General features: G+C 39.6%; 1 protein-coding gene across 24 annotated transcripts in view; it reads right to left on the bottom strand.

Moving 5' to 3' along the window:
• Window positions 1-17,189, bottom strand: part of adamts9 (ADAM metallopeptidase with thrombospondin type 1 motif, 9) — a 196,191-nt gene that overhangs the window by 66,765 nt on the left and 112,237 nt on the right. For all 24 annotated transcript variants that reach the window (XM_057847215.1, XM_057847191.1, XM_057847190.1 and 21 more), the window contains 10 exons: window positions 14,921-15,083; window positions 12,239-12,573; window positions 10,912-10,995; window positions 10,708-10,832; window positions 10,567-10,607; window positions 8,903-9,008; window positions 5,722-5,868; window positions 4,379-4,520; window positions 3,758-3,862; window positions 464-609 (listed from right to left, as the gene is read on the bottom strand). In XM_057847215.1, the coding sequence (XP_057703198.1) occupies window positions 464-609; window positions 3,758-3,862; window positions 4,379-4,520; window positions 5,722-5,868; window positions 8,903-9,008; window positions 10,567-10,607; window positions 10,708-10,832; window positions 10,912-10,995; window positions 12,239-12,573; window positions 14,921-15,083 (1,394 nt within the window). The remainder of the gene's footprint in view (window positions 1-463; window positions 610-3,757; window positions 3,863-4,378; window positions 4,521-5,721; window positions 5,869-8,902; window positions 9,009-10,566; window positions 10,608-10,707; window positions 10,833-10,911; window positions 10,996-12,238; window positions 12,574-14,920; window positions 15,084-17,189) is intronic.

Raw genomic sequence — 17,189 nt, 5'->3', positions numbered from 1 at the left:
AAAGTATACGAAATTTGTCTGAGTTTTCGTTGACTAAAACTATACGAAGATGAACACATTTTGAAATGAGTAAAATATGACTAAGACTAAAAAGTATTTTCGTCCAAAAGACTAAGACGAAAAATTGAAATGCCTGCCAAAAATAACACTGCTGGAATAGAAACCTCCGAGATTCCGATAAAAGAGGATTCTTGATTAATGCATACATTTGTATTAGTTACCAACTAATCAAAACAACACATACATCAAGCAAGCATCATTTCCAAAAAGCACCCCCTGCGTGTATAAGAACAATTAGAAATGTGTATTTACCAGAAAACAACCTTTTAAAATTGGCCATCAGAGAACGCGTGCTACGGCAAGAATTCCCTTGGGGTAGATTGATCTATGGAACATTGACTTTGGCATCTAAGATGGAAACAAGGTACGGCGGGCATGCGTGACTACAAAAAGGAGTGCTCACACGGGTCGGTTGCATTCGCGCTCAGCAATCTTGATGCCCCCACCGCATGTCCGAGAACAGGTACCGAAAGGACTCCAAACTCCCCATGCGCCCTCCACAGGTTGGGCATCGTGCTCTTTGGCTATACACAGTCCGTGTTTGCAGTGCTGAATTAGGAGAGGATGGGAAACAGGTTTGATATAAATCATGAAAAAGAAAATTAGCAGAAAATAGAATATACTTAAAAGGGAGAGGAAACAAGTGAGATAGATATAGTGACAGCAACAGCGGAACATGAAATTGTTTACATGGAACAGGCAGAACATTTGCCCAGATGGTCTTTGATGTTAATCTGAAAGAATTTTATACAGTGAATTTTTAATATCTGCGTCTGTATGAATAGAAGACACGGCTTGTCAAACAAGTCAATGAATATCTCAGCTCATAACCGCAGGATAATCACGCTCAATTAGACAAACATGGTTTAAGAATTTAGTGTGGTCAGCATGAGCCTAGTGTGCGTGTGAGTGTGTGCCTCTAAGACATTTGGGCCTTAAGCCTTCTCTATTTCCAGTCATTACTAATTGAAGGATATGAGGCGGATCATGAAAATTGGGTGATATTTTAGCAATGATTCCCTCTCTGCAGTATGTAGATGCCCCCCTTCGCTCTGTATTTTTTAGCATTTACGGCTGATGAGCACGGGTAAGACATCTGAGAATTCAATGTGTGCTCGCTCTATCCAGTACTTAGCAGCAAACTTTGGACTCTTTGCAGTATAGACCTGTGCAGAGGTGCCAGCCAGGCATATAGAGTACTAGGAGGAACCGTTAACATTTCCTTAACAGATGTGTGCAAGTAAATGTATTTGAAAGACACTAGCCACGTTTACATGCTGACTTTTATTCATACCGATTCAAATCATTCCGAATGGAAATTTCACATCAGCTGTTTACATGTCACTTCATCTATTCCGATCCAGCATTTACATGTGACTGCCTTTATTCCGAAAGGACGTTTGACAACTGCCGTCTGACATGCGCAGATTAATCAAAACAAAGCGTCATGTTGCAAAACATGGAGCTCGATCGTCAGATCAGCTGCTGTTTTAACTTTTCGAGTGGAAACAAAACTTCAGAATGATACGCCGTTCATTTAAAAAGTTGTGTGGGTGCGCTGTGCGTGTGCTTGGAAGCCATGTTGCAAGTGACGTTACTTACGTCACCGAGTGACGTCACCACGTCAGTACGGAGCATGCGCAGAAAGAACGCAACCAGACACTATTCCGCTTCCCTGTTTACATGATATAATTTTACTTTTAATCGGTTTGGGAAAAGGAATATTCCACCCCTGTGAATCGGAATGAAATTCCATTCGGTTTGGGCCTGTTCATTCCGAATTAGGTGTTTATTTGGAACACATTTATTCAGTTTGAACAAATATTCCGATTGTAATTGGAATATTTGGCTCCATGTAAACGTGGCAAGTGATTTGCCCTGCTATGGGCGTGATCATAGCTGAGTCTGACACAAGGGTGTACAGTAGGTTTGGTCTCAACATTGGTAGGGACGATATTAACATCATAAACTGTAACACCTTTTGCTGGGGAGGGGACATTAATCAGACCAAATAGGTTATTGAACGGGGGATGAGGGCTGCATTTCTTGTGAATATGAACCTAATTAATTGATAGGCGAAATGATCAAAGCAAAATAAATCTGTATTGACCTATACTAACTTTTATGTGTATTGTTTCAGGTGATACAACGTTCGATTCAAACCTTAAGTGCAAGTCCCATTATTCATAAAACGGGGAGCAATCCAAGAATGGGTCCACTTCTGGGGGACACTGGAGCACCCCTAGACTCAAAGTATTGTAAAATGCAAGTGTTTTCGGAAAAAATTGTTGAAAAAAAAAATCTGAGATATCCAGGGACGGATCTACATCTGAGGCATCATAGACTACCCCAAGACGTCCTACGTCAGTGTCCCTCTGAAGTGGAACCATTCTTGGGATTTGCACTCTGAAGCCACTGCATTGCATTACGGTAACGCACATAATGCAAACAATGATCCAAATGAGGGTTGGCTAGCTTGACTTCGTTTTTCCTTGTAGAGGCTGGCCTGACCGCAGTAGTTTTGCTGGTTAGCAGGTTCACACAGATTAATGCTATGCTAATTCTGATGGCCAGACTATTAGTAGCAAAATTAGTGGTGTTTCCCCCACCTCCACAACATTGACATCTTTTTACATTACTTACATTGGCTTGTACTGGCCGAAAAAAACTTCTAATATACCTCCTCTTCGTAGGGGACGGAGGAGGCGGCATGCTGTATTTCTGTCGGCGGGGCTGCTGTGTGAGTGTGTGTCTGTGTAGAGGGAGGGAGGGTGGGGGGGCCAAGTCATCAGCCAATCAAACGTGCGTTTGAGGGGGAAAAATGGACCGGCATATTTAGCAAGTGAAAAGGGATCAATGTAAGTCTGAACATAATGAACACAAGCCACTTAATAATGGTAGGGTCTATTCTATCCTTACAACATATGGGAAGACAATATAAATTAGCTATATAATTGAACTTATTATATAATGCAAATATGGTGGCTGAAAAGTTGGTGGGGACAATTTGAGCATCCTGTAAAGGTAGTGTTATGTCTCTACGGTTCCTATGCAAACCTACGCCCTTGCTGACACCATTTGCTGCCAATCACTAGCCACTTTCTCATATCATCTCCTGTAATTGGGGTGTGCCTGAGATGTACTGATAGTGTTTGGCATGACAGAATTTTAGAAACTGAATTTCTTAAGTCTGAGAAGTTGAAGTAAGTAAAGTACGAGTGCAAACAGACCACAGTGGGCTGATAACGTTAAGTTAGCTTAGGAAATGACAATTCTGCAGTCAAGTAAGATCTCGGAGACCGCCTTCCACACTGATTATTTGTGAACCTGTGGAATCAAATAACAATAATACGTTCAATTAAGTAATTTCTACTATTATTTAGGGATTGGTTGCACGCTGTTCACATATTCATGAAACAAAAAATAAACCCCATGTCTGTAGAGCTCATGTATCAATCCACTTATAGATCATGTTACCAGCTCTCTACCTTGCGGCAAAACTAAGATGTTGTTTGAGGAGGTGTAACTTTAGACTATTTGTCAGACAGCAGTGCACCTTTTAAGGTGCAGCGTGGTCTGGAGTTTGTGTGTGACCGTAAAAAAATATTCCCCTCTAATGAAATAGATTTAATTTGGTAAATTGATTTCTTCCGACACAATCAATGTTTCTCCTTATGTGTACCGGTACATAATTTACCTTTCCTGGGGAGCAATCAGTGCCATCAGCCCACGGCATATGCTGGGTCCTGCAGCCCCTTTGGGCGCCCTCTGGGCTTGTGCACCACAGCCTTCGACACTGAGTCTGAACACACAAATATTAAATATTCCTAAATATTCTGTCAGACAGTATAACTCATCCAATTTGAAAAGACCTTCTGTGTTATTTCCAGTTTTGCAGTATGGATACATGCAATTTCAGTTTTTTAAATCATTGGTGTTGGGAGAGAGGGCCTGACTTCCAATCTGTTTAAATTCATTCCAAATATGTTAAATAAAATGTGTGTCTTAAAACCTTATATTTCTTCATTTTTTACCAAACCTGGATGATTTAACATACAAACTCCAAGCTTGGCATGATCATTTTGACATAAATTTTAACAGAATTGATTGGCAATGAGACACCGTGACAATTTGATATATATATTTTATATGCTTATTAACAGTCAGATGTATATAAGTGGTGTGGTATTCCACACCACTACGCTACGATTACATAAAACAAATGACTACATAAGCTTCAGATTTAGCACAACCGTAGAGCAGCCAATGGTCATAACACAAGCCGTGTCTACAACATCAATGTTTAGACTCCACTTACCATATAAGGGCACACCTGTGTTCCTGGCCCAAATATCAATTCACACTGTTTATTGACATTGTATATTAGTCCAGGCAGCTGTTGTGACAGAGTGTATGGCCTAGAAACGGGTTCGTCCAACAAGCACTCACCATAGCCTGTGCTATTAAGAAATGGAAATAAAATTAAAGAAATAAAGGGGGAAAAACAGACACAAAAAGCACATAATTTATTATTTTTCTGCACATGCAATATATAGTATTAAATCTCCTAATACAAAGACCACATGTGCTTCTTGTTTACCAATCTCTGACTAAAGTATATTCCATTTTATCAGTGTAGTTGTTTAATGGTACAGAGTAAGCTATGACTGCTGAGAGTTGGGTAAGAGATTTTGGACAGTTCCCAGATGCTCGCTATCCTGTTTACTTATCCCAAAGTGTTCTCTCATCTTTTTTCATTGTTTGAGGAAACAAGTGGAGCCCCAACAGTCTTGAGCAGCCATGGTAATGTTATCAAATATGTCAGTGTTCATTTTAGGAACAGCACTGAAGGACTGTATTCCAGTGCACTCTGTCGTCACTGTATCTCAATGCAATCATTTTAACATTTAACAACAGTTAAATGCACAAAATATGAATCATGACATACAGTGGGGCAAATAAGTATTTAGTCAACCACCAATTGTGCAAGCTCTCATACTTGAAAAGATTAGAGAGGCCTGTAATTGTCAACATAGGTAAACCTCAACCATGAGAGACAGAATGTGGGAAAAAACAGAAAATCTCATTGTTTGATTTTTAAAGAATGTATTTCCAAATTAGAGTGGAAAATAAGTATTTGGTCACTTACAAACATGCAAGATTTCTGGCTGTCAAAGAGGTCTAACTTCTTCTAACGAGGTCTAACGAGGCTCCACTCGTTACCTGTATTAATGGCACCTGTTTTAACTCATTATCGGTATAAAAGACACCTGTCCACAACCTCAGTCAGTTACACTCCAAACTCCACTATGGCCAAGACCAAAGAGCTGTCAAAGCATAACAAAGTATTGAGATGAACTTTTGGTATTGACCAAATACTTATTTTCCACCATGATTTGCAAATAAATTCTTTAAAAATCAAACAATGTGATTTTCTGTTTTTTTTTTTTTCCACATTCTGTCTCTCATGGTTGAGGTTTACCCATGTTGACAATTACAGGCCTCTCTAATATTTTCAAGTGGGAGAACTTGCACAATTAGTGGTTGACTAAATACTTATTTGCCCCACTGTACTTGATTTAACAGTTCGCCCAAATCAGAGTGAAAGCACAATTCATCTAAATCCATTTGGAATGAGAAAAGGAAAAGAGTGTGACATACTCAAGAAACTCTGTGATGTACTTCCTGCTACACTTGGACCACATCCAAGGATTTGTGTTGTAGTTAAGTGTGGGAGCCATCACATGTTGCTGAACCTTGACGCCATCCTCTTTACACTTATTGCTGTCATCATGAGGCATGTTGAACCTGGAAGAGAAAATGCATGGAATTTTTAAAATTAATTTGTTATTTAAAAATAATAATAATTAGGATTGTTCCGATCATGTTTTTTTGCTCCCGATCCGATCCCGATCGTTTTAGTTTGAGTATCTGCCGATCCCGATATTTCCCGATCCGATTTCTTTTTTTTTGCTCCCTATTCAATTCCAATCATTCCTGATAATTTTTCCCGATCATATACATTTTGGCAATGCATTAAGAAAAAAATGAATAAAACTCGGACGAATATATACATTCAACATACAGTACATAAATAATGTATTTGTTTATTATGACAATAAATCCTCAAGATGGCATTTACATTATTAACATTCTTTCTGTGAGAGGGATCCACGGATAGAAAGACTTGTAATTCTTAAAGGACTTTGTATATTGTGACTAAATATTGCCATCTAGTGTATTTGTTGAGCTTTCAGTAAATGATACTGTAGCCATGCCCAAATGCATGATGGGAAGTGGAACCATGACTGTGCGTAGTGCTACCAATTAATATATCTTCTCTGCATTGGGAAATAACATAAGGTGTTAAGAAAAACATCAATTGCTACCTTGCTTCCCCACATTACTTCCCATGATATTTCTAATCATAGGGAGAGGAATTGTAGGCTTTAGCCAATTTTAGAAAAGGCTCCAAAGGCTGCCAAAATTCACTCTACTCATTTTACGCTGCCTTTTATCTCTCTATAGAGTCTACCCACGTACCACGTGTTCACGTAGGGTTCCGCCCACTTGTCCGTCAAAACATAGTGTTAACCTATTACGGCTACGTACATTTCTCCTATTTACGGCGTGTTTTTCTGCTCCTTAACATTAATAATCAAAATGGTGAAGGCGTGTGTGGCTGTTGGTTGCACTAACAGAGAAGATGGAAGGAGAGACTTGAAATTTTACCGTATTCCGAGGGATCCAAATAGAAGAGCGAAATGGACGGCTGCAATTCGACGTGAAAATTGGACACCAAAAAATCACCACAGACTATGTAGTAGTCATTTTATATCCGGTAAGATGCATTTAATATATATTTAGAGGGTTTTGGCCTGACAACCACAATTAAGATCATTGCTAGGCTAATCGCCGACAACATACGACGTAGTACGACATAGTTTCAAATTCAAGATGTTTGTGACTTCCCTATCTTCCACCATCGTTATTTTTTGAATAATATTTAGCTGGTACCAAGTAAAAGAAACTGGCCTCGTCTACGGGGCTGACAAATAACCACAATTAAGATCATTGCTAGGCTAATCGCCGACAACATACGACGTAGTACGACATAGTTTCAAATTCAAGATGTTTGTGACTTCCCTTTCTTCCACCATCGATATTTTTTGAATAATATTTAGCTGGTACCAAGTGAGGGAAACTGGCCTCGTCTACGGGGCTGACAAATAACCACAATTAAGATCATTGCTAGGCTAATCGCCGACAACATACACGTATGTATGTAGTGCGTGCTATCGCTAAACCATATAAACATTAAAAGCCTTAACTCCATTGACAAACGACATGAAATACATTAGACTTGACAGTGGATGTTAGCAATAACAAAAGAATTCGAATTGAAAATTTCGTAACTCACCTTTCCAAGCACAAGATAGATTCCTGCCAAACGAGGACCTGTTTCACCCAACCAGCAACGAAGTATTTATAAGCGTCCAAGCTCTTGAAGTTTTTCGTGAGAATAGGCTGATTTTGTGTGGACAAGATCATTTTAAATATCAGCGTAGGAGATGTCAGGCAGACAGGGCGAAGACAGTGGGTCGAAAAACATCGATTTGGGCATCAAATATGGATCTGGCGACTGTATAGAACGAAGCTTTTCCTCATAACGCCTTTTATGCAACAGATCCAGTGAGTTTGCGGCATCAGAAAGCACCGGGTCTTCCATGAAATGCATTTTAAATTGCGCCATCAATTGAAATCAATGCAAATACAGAGTCAAAATGACGGACAAGTGGGCGGAACCCTACAGTGAACACGTGGTGCGTGGGTAGACTCTATATAGGTAAAACGGCGCCATTACAGATTGAGCGCGACAATGCATCAGTGGGTCGTGCAGCGCATGCATTAATTGCGTTAAATATTTTAACGTGATACATTTTTGAAAAAAAATTAATTACCGCCGTTATCGGGATAAATTTGATAACCCTACCTTAAGCCTAAACTAAAGACTCTGGATAAGTGTAACATATTATGTCTGTAATGTTAAATACAATTAGAAAACGATTTAATTAAAATATATATATATATATATATATATATATATATATATATATATATATATATATATATATATATATATATATATATATATATATATATATTAAAAAAAAGGCATGGCCGATATTTTTTTGCCAATTCCGATACTTTGAAAATGACGTGATCGGCATCCCGATCGATCGGGACATCTCTAATAATAATATATATATTTTTTTTTAATTACACAATAGCGTGTATAAGAAAATTAATAATGAATAAGGGTTGTAGTCAGTGGTGGACAGGTACAGGCCCACACTGCCGTGCTGCTCCCTTATACAGCCCCCTTCTTAGCTACTAAACAGCCCTAGGTACCATAAAACACTGTTAAGCTGTCGCCGTGCATGTTGTCACCACTTGATGCGGATAAAAATGGAATTGAACAATCCTGCCGTTTGTTACTGGTTCGAAAGAGCATTTGTTAAAGATGATGAGGTCTGTAACAGGCTCCGTTAGGCCAACCGGCCCGTGCCCTGGCTGACTCAAGACTTTGAACAAAACAAGAGTTTGCACAGGCGGAGAAAGGTCATTGGTACAGTATAGTTGAAAAAGTGGGGGAATGTGATCTGTTGCTCACAAAAGCAAAGTAAAATGCTGGAGGGGAAAAAAGTAAGGAAGTCCAGCTGGTGTGTCCTTGATCTCCTCCTTCACACGTGACTTCCTAGAAAGTTGTTTGAAGTGCTACCAATGCAGCCGTATGAGAATGTTGACGAAACTCAATGGGCCTCTCACATGCTGCACTTACACGTGGCCAAGTTCATGAGCAATGGTGAACGCTGTGCTCAGGCCGTTGTCCTCGCTGATGCTGCAGCTCCTGTACGGATCGCAAACTGTGCCCAACTCTGCCAGTCCTAAAGGATGACAGAATCAGTTTATTCTTCAAGTTTGATTGTTTAGTCACTTCAATATGTACAGCTGCACAGGAAATGTCAGCATTGACTCTGATATTGACAAAAACTATCACTGCCTAATACAGGGTGGGGCAGAGCAACTTGCCTTTTTAAATTTGGCGCCCTGAAGCGATGGTTGCTCTGAGGATGGTAGGGATGGACTTATTTGAGAGGGCGGGGCTTAAAATTTGGTTCTTAACGTGCATTATTTATTTTGTATTTATTTTTCAGGAACCACCCACCGAGCATCAGGGAGTGGACGAAGTTGGAACGTGCTTCCGCTTTTGAGGCATATTTTTGAAGTTGTCGCTCAATCGTTGCAACGCAACCTGCATTCCGTAGAAATTTGCCCCCCATGCTCGTGTTCCTGGCCGGCAATCAATTGTTTCATGGGTGAACAACTTCAGGGAAACGGGCGATGTAAAGAAAAGAAACCTGGCCTCCCACGAACAGCAAGGTCACCACAAAACATTGACGCGGTGAAACAATCTGTTTTGAGATCTCCCTGATGGTCTGCCCGCAAACACCATCTGCTCTTGGCTTGTCTGGTTGTCTGTGGGACGAATCTTCCATGAAGAATTGAAATTTTATCCCTACAAATTAGCTTTGGTGCAGGAACTTAATCCACGCGATTTTATTGCTCGTGAAAATCCATGTGAGGTGCTTTTAGGCTTGCCTAACGACACACTTATTTTCTTCAGTGGTGAGGCTCAGTTCCATCTTTCCGGATCTGTAAATAAGCTAAACATGTACCATTGGAGTCCTGAAAACCCCAGAGAACTTCATCAACATCCTCAAGACGCACTACGTTTAACTTTGATGTGCACTACCGTGAGTTGGCGTAATAGGCCCATGGTTTTTTGAAGAACACGAACAGGCAGTATCAGTGACATCTGACCGTTATGTCAACATGATCAATGAGTGTATCCTACCAACACTGAACCAGATGGGTGTGGAACGGGGGCAATTTTAAAATGTCTACGGAAAGCAAGTTGCATTGCAATGATTGTTCGACCGCTTGAAAAAAATGCCTCAACAGCGAAAGCGCGTTCCAACTTCATCTAGCTCATGATGCTCACTGGGGTTCCTGAAAGATGAACACAAAATAAATAACACACATTAAGAACCAAACCTTAAGCCCCACCCTCTCAAATAAGTCCATCCCTACCATCCTCAGAGCAACCATCACTTCAGGGGGCGCTACATTTAAATAAGCAAGTCCCACCCTGTACTTTCTCCATCTCCTATTGAAAAATAAAGGTACTAAAAAGCTAAATGAATTCAGTTTAGCTACGGCAGTACAATGCAAAGTCACTTCTGGTGCAACTTGTGTCATAGTCAGTCTTATCACTCTGTAAGGTGTACCTACAGGACTGGAGTTGATATCACAACAGCAATGTTTAAATTGTACTACTTGCTGTAGTATTTCAATAAATTTGCAGGAGAAAAAATACTAACGTAGTGAGTGTGTAGTTTGTGGTTGAATTTTGATCTTTTATAAGGTGCGAGAGCCACTTACCTAAAGTGTCACACTTGTCCCTTGCTCTGCAAATGTCTTGTCTGTGGCAAAATTGATAATACGAAAAGAAAAGAAACAGGGGACATGCTTATCGAAGTTACAGGCTCCAAGAAGAAAAATACATTTTATTCAGCTACGTACCTTGTGATAAGGATGGCTGTGTCATGGTGTGAGTGGTGGTTATCATCAAGCACATTTTGACCATGCTGCCAAATGCAAAAGTTCTTCAAGGTGGTTTGTGCATTAAATGAAACCTGGGGACCATCCTAAGAAAAACACAGCCAAGTGAAGTGCTGAAAATGTCCAGTATGTTCTAAGACACTGTAAATGCTTAATGGTTTTTACCTGCTCGTTGTTTATTATGACTAACTTCACAATCACAATGTTAATTAGATTTCCAATGCTGGGGTCCTTGTAGATGGAAGACACCTGAAATGAAAAAGAAAACACTTTATTATTTAAGACTGCTCAAAAATTTGAACTTGTTTGTGGGTGGCCAAGAGAATATGGATCATATAATAATCAAGTTGACAATGTCTTTAACTCCTGCTAAGAAAGCTGCCTTTACCAAGACCAGTATACACATATATACAGTAAGTTATTTGCACCTCCCCATAGAGGACTGAGAGCCCTAGAGGCCTTCAAAAGTTGGTATTTGAACGAGAATATGCTCTCTATGTGACATACCTGAGCATATTTTTTTAACATTCATCAAAGCTGCCAGACAGGCACTGCCTCGGACTGCCCTCTCTTCCCTTTGGCTCTTTGAAAATTGTGTTTACAGGCTGCCCTTTTCCCTCCCAGACCCCCAAGCCTCATTGGCTGTGGGATGGAGTTGTAGTAAGTACAAGAAATGTTCATTTTATATATATTGGGTATAAAAATGTCTACATACGCCTGATCAAATGGCAGGTTAAAAGATAGTTCCAAACTTTGTAATTCACTGTTGGTGAATTATAGCCAACGCATATTTAGATTTGTTGTTAATTAATCAGTTACAAATTCAAGCTAAATGGGAATCAGCACCTACCACCATGTTTTTTCCCACTTCCATGGTACATGTTGTAGATTACAATAACGGTGGAAAAACTATAGAAATGATTGTCTTGGTCTCTTTTTCAGTCTGCCTGAGGAGAGGTCTTAAAGACTCACTAACTAAAATTGCTAATCCTCCGTTATTCGTGAATGGAGCAAAATGAAATTTTGTAGATATATTCTAGGGATGTATACGCATTGATCCTCTGAGCCTTTTTTTCCTATATAATGATTAATAACATGAATTAATAACGGACTTATTGTTGCCTGTAGGTTCCAAGTTAGCCAGTAGAGGGAGCCAGGTGGTTGTTGTTCATTTTGGACTTGTTATATCAGAAAAAAAGCTGGAATTTGAACACTGTTGTGTAGACTTATTATATCCACTGTATGTACAAAGTTAGCTGTCTTTGCATGCCCACGTGTGCACTTATTGTAGGCTCTATCAGGTAAAACATTACGTTAGGTAATTATAATAACAATGAGAATAAAGTCTTGGAATGGAAGCATGGAATTCCACCTTAACGGAACTGCAATTGTATTATGATACAGGTTTTGGATCAGCAAATGATTTGATCAGAGATTATGTAGCCCCCTCCAACCCCACCTCAAAGTGAGCAATTGAAAGAACTTCACTTACTATGGACATTAGAGTGAGTATGTAGTGCTGAAGGTTGTTGCCGTGATGTTCCACCATTTTGCTGTCAGCCACCAACATGACTTCAACAAAGCGCGGGAATGAGAGGAAACGCTTTGAGCGTTTGTGAGGTCTTGAGTCATCACTGCTGCTTTCGTTTGCAAGTTTTGCCCCAACAGTGTTGTTCTCTGATCTGTGCAGGGCATCACTGGTCAGGTGGGCACTTAGTAACTCCACATCACTTAATATACCAATCCTGGGAACATGCACTTTGTCCGAGGCCACCCCAGCAGTTTTCTTTTTTCTCAGCTTGTGCCTCTTATGCCTGTGTTTGTGTCCTAGAAAGAACAGGCAGAAGGGATGAGAAATGTGTGAATATAAAAGGATGCCCAGACGACAGGAGGAGAACAATGTCGCACGAATGAGGCCTTTTAAAATAAAGGCACATGAGTTGTAAGATGTAAGTTATGATTAAGATACATTGCTGCCTTTTTGCCTTTTTTCATTTTGGGTTAGATTGTGCTGAATGCAGACAAGTGCTTTTTTTTCCCTCCTCACAGAAGAGGGCAAAGAGTTCAGTCTAGGTAACCCTGGCATAAAAAAAAAAAAAAAAAAAAAAAAACATGAACACACCAAAAGAAGACCAGTATCACTAAGACAAAGTAAGTTAACACTTCAAGGAGTACTGGAAAATGATTTTGAATGATTAGAACAAAACTGCAGGGTTCTTAGCTTGCATTGTTGACGCAGAACAAGCTCACTCTGTGGGGTATCCCTATACCTTACTTTATAAATAAGAATCTGATTCCAAGTCACCCCTACAAATAATTCACAATAAAACTAAGAACTAAATGTTTTGGGCGCATGCAACCTCAGTTAATGATATCAGAAATAGAGATAGACGGATTATCGGCCGGAAATTGGAAATTTGACGTGTATCGTATCTGCCTTTTTTTTTTTTTTTTTTTTAAATCCGACCAGCCGATATGAAAAAATTTAAAACTGGGTTAGTTTGGTCCAGATGCAGAGGCGCCTCTCTTTCCTGCTTGCTGTCTCCTGCGCTAGTATTCACCCAGTCCTCTGATTGGTTAAATGGTAATGGAGTTACACTTGTATTGCACCTTTCTAACTTTTTAAGACCCTCAAAGCGCTTCACACTGTATCCTCATCTATCTACTGGTGACGTTGAACTAGGATACTTAGACGAGGTCATCATGGCTTTCTTTCAGAGAGCTATTTATTTAACCTTTTATTCAACTTTATAAGAGAGGTCTAGGAAATTCAGGCACTTCTGGAGCTATTATTTTCTATTTGAGTGATTCAATAAACATGATTTAAGCATTTCAATGAAGTTCATTGTTTCCATTAATCAATTCTTTTTCTTTTATTAATCTTTTTTTTTTTTTTACACTTTTACTGCAAATTAATATCGGCTACAAAAATCAGTTATTATATTATGATTCCTCTAACTACTATTAATCGGTATCTGTCCTGAAAAACCCATATCGGTGGATCTCTAATTTAAAACATTAGAACTTGTCACAAAGCTAGTCACTGTGGCAGCAAACATCTGGCAGAGATAAATGAAAGCATTTAAACTAGAAGTAGGTTCGGCTGTGGGGTTTCTGTCTCCTGATAGTGTTGTCACTTTCTTACATGCAAAAGCAACAGTTTTAAATTCACTGTACTTGAGTGACAGTTGAAGGTTTGCTTCAGCAGACATGCCTACACCATCCTGCAAGTGAAGACAGGTGCTTTATTTCATGATTTTGGAGCTTTTGTATACTAATTGGCAATTTTATTCATTCAAATTTGTCATGCTTGTTAATGGCATATTTAGAATATGCAATCATTGATTTCTTTTAGGTGTTAGGGTTAGGTCACAGCCTATTTAGCACTAACATAGTGGACCATTACAGACATGACATAATGGACTTGCAAAGCAGGTGATTCAGGGTCACCATGGCAGTGAAGGCAATAAACACATGCAGCAATCCTCCACATTACAAGAAATTGCATTATCCCAATAGCTTTAGCGTTAAAGTAAAATAATTCCATATTGGTTCTTTAATTCTTCGTTTCTGATTTTTTGACACTTTTATGTTGGCAGGGCTTTGTCTCCATGAACATTGCATGTTCATGGTATAGTGGGTCGACCCAGCTTCCTTATCATAATGTGAGAGGAAGCCCAAGAGTCAACAGGAAATTCAAACAGTAAACTAAGATGAGATGATACATGGGAGAACTTCCAAATGTGTCTTCCTGTCAAAGACAAGGAAGACTTATGCATCAGCTACAATTACTGCTTGGACTGTTTGAGACAGTAAACTTAATGAATAAATTAAAAATTAAACAAACTGCATGCCATCTCAAAGTTTTCAAATTGTATGCCCAAGTGGAAGATTCACACTTCTCGCTAAATGTTATTCGCTCTCCTTCAGTTCCAAAACTAGATATGCTATACATGTTATGATTATGCTACAATCGCTACAATAACTCACTTGGCTCCGTTCCTATTACATAATCATTTCCTGAAGTGATTGTGAGGACTTCGGGAATTACGCAGCTGCTGACATCTGTGGGAACTCACTTAAAGGTCTGACGTGACCCACATACAGTACATGAGCACGTGCACACATTGGTAGAAATGCATGTGTAACAACCTCATCATGTCATCTGCTTTACCTGAAGTGTCACAAGCTGAGCTCTCCCCATATTTATCTTTTTCAGGCGCACTCTTCCTGTACACAATATGAGGTTTTGTGTATTCCTCTTCATAATGTTCTCCTTGATAGCTGTGAAGGGGCTCAACAAAATACTCCCCTTCTGGAGACCTGAAGGTACCAAACTGAGGAAAAAGAAAAGAAAAGTAGTTACATGCCTCACTTGATCAAAGTACATACTGCATACATACCATTTTGCCAATGTATATAACTTAAGCATGTTAAAAGTTCGTATTTAATTGACTTCTGCCAATGTAAACCTTTTGTCTAAATATAAGATACAGAGTAATATCAGCTTCATAATATTTATATTAAGATACGGTGAAATGGGTTTGATTCCATTCCAAGACGTTTTAGGGGAATTTGCATGCAAATAAGAATGGTCCCAAAACCCTGATAACTATCAGAAACCCACAGACTGTATATTGGTGTGCGTTCTTGGCAAGTGAAGTGAAAGCGCTATTCTATGCACAGTACTTCACATGGCACATTTAATGTGAGGGGGATAACGTGGAGGTCACGATAAACTCGATAAAGTGCATGCCAACACAAGCACTTTCCATGTGGTATTCACTGATGTGTGAATGGCTTGACGCTTCACCAAGTGTTAACCAATTGTCTGTGACAAGCATCCATTTTTCGAGACCTCTTATCCTCTGCAGAGTCACAAATTGGCTGGAGCCTATCCCAGCACACTTTGGGGGGGAGGTTTGGTATATTTCAAACTCGGACTGGGCCAGTCAATCAAAAGATGCACAAATAACCATTCATACATGCTTTTCGAATGTAGGAAGAAAGCATGCAAATGGAGGGCGAGGACCAAGGTTTAAACTCAAAACTCCTTGCCTGTTATGTAGACCGCCACACTGCTGTTCTCTCTGTCTAACAGGAGTGATTTTCAACTCGTGTGATCATTAGTAGTGCTGTTGGAAATCACCCATTTTCATGTAGTTATGTCTGTCAGCTTCGCATTGTAACAGAACACTTTAGTGATGTTCCATTAGACCATGGGTGTCCAAACTTTTTGCAAAGGGGGCCAGATTTGGTGTGGTAAAAATGTGAGGGGCCGACCTTGCCTGACGCCCTTTACATAGAACAATATATTTAAGCAAATTTTAGCAAGCCATTCTGTGTGTCACATTTGCTTTATTATTATTTTTATTTTTTTTTAATTAATAATTTAAAGAATCTCTCAACTAGCCTTTGTGGCGTTCGACTCTCGGGATATTGCTTCTGTGAAATTAAACTAGCTTCAAGTTGCTTTAATTTCTCGCTGTGTATCTTCCCTGGAATCTTGTCGTACATGTCAGCGTGTGTTGTTTGGTAATATTGCCTCACATTGAACTCTTTAAAAACAGCGACTGTCTCTTTGCAAGTGAGGCAGACACAGTTGTTGTGTATTTTAGTGAAGAAATAGTCCAATTTCCACCTACCCTCGCAGTCAACTTTTTTGTTGTTGTTGATTGCTGCCATTTTAGAAAACTGGAAGTCAAGCGTCATGCGGGGTGACGTTGCTTAGAGTGCTGCTGCCTTTTAGTGGGTAAATGAGGATCAGCATTTAATGTGTAAGCTACTTCATATGTTGGTAGCAGTACTGCTGACCAATTTATTAAGTCTGTGTGCCGGCCAGACGTTATTGATCTTATGACAGAGGCTGGGGGCCAGATGAAATTTGACCACGGGCCGCATTTGGCCCCCGGGCCGCACTTTGGATCTCCAAAGTTAGTCTGCATTAGACGATATAGGGCAGATACTGTAATTGACTTGTGTTTAGCTTTGTTCAATACATGTAAAAACAAGCCTTTTCTACTGTAAGATGTGTGCATTGACTGAATAAACACTGGTTGTACATTACAGTACATGAAATGTAACATGACATGCACCAGGTTGGTTTGTACTTGCATTCCCATCAGCAAATATATGTCTCCAAATGGTACTTTGATTGACCATGGCCTCCCCAACAAGTGTCATAAAAGTAAATAATGGTGGCCACAAGTGGTTTTCCATGTTCAAATAAAGTGCCCTCAGAGCTTTGGCAATGAATAACAAACTGTCAGGAAATGCAGCTACTAAATCTCCTCAAATGCTTGAAATTCTTCAGTTGGCAGCCGGCACTGAACTGACCAATGAGTCCTTCTCATCACCTCATCTTGGTCACTGTGAATTATCCCTTTCATGCATAAATTATGATTTTTTTTTTAACCCTTACAGGGCAGTCATTGAACTCATTG

This window comes from Corythoichthys intestinalis, chromosome 9 (assembly GCF_030265065.1).
Source record: "Corythoichthys intestinalis isolate RoL2023-P3 chromosome 9, ASM3026506v1, whole genome shotgun sequence".
NCBI lineage: Eukaryota > Metazoa > Chordata > Actinopteri > Syngnathiformes > Syngnathidae > Corythoichthys > Corythoichthys intestinalis.
The sequence above is the reverse complement of the archived record's forward strand: the minus strand, read 5'-3'. Positions and strand labels throughout refer to the sequence as shown.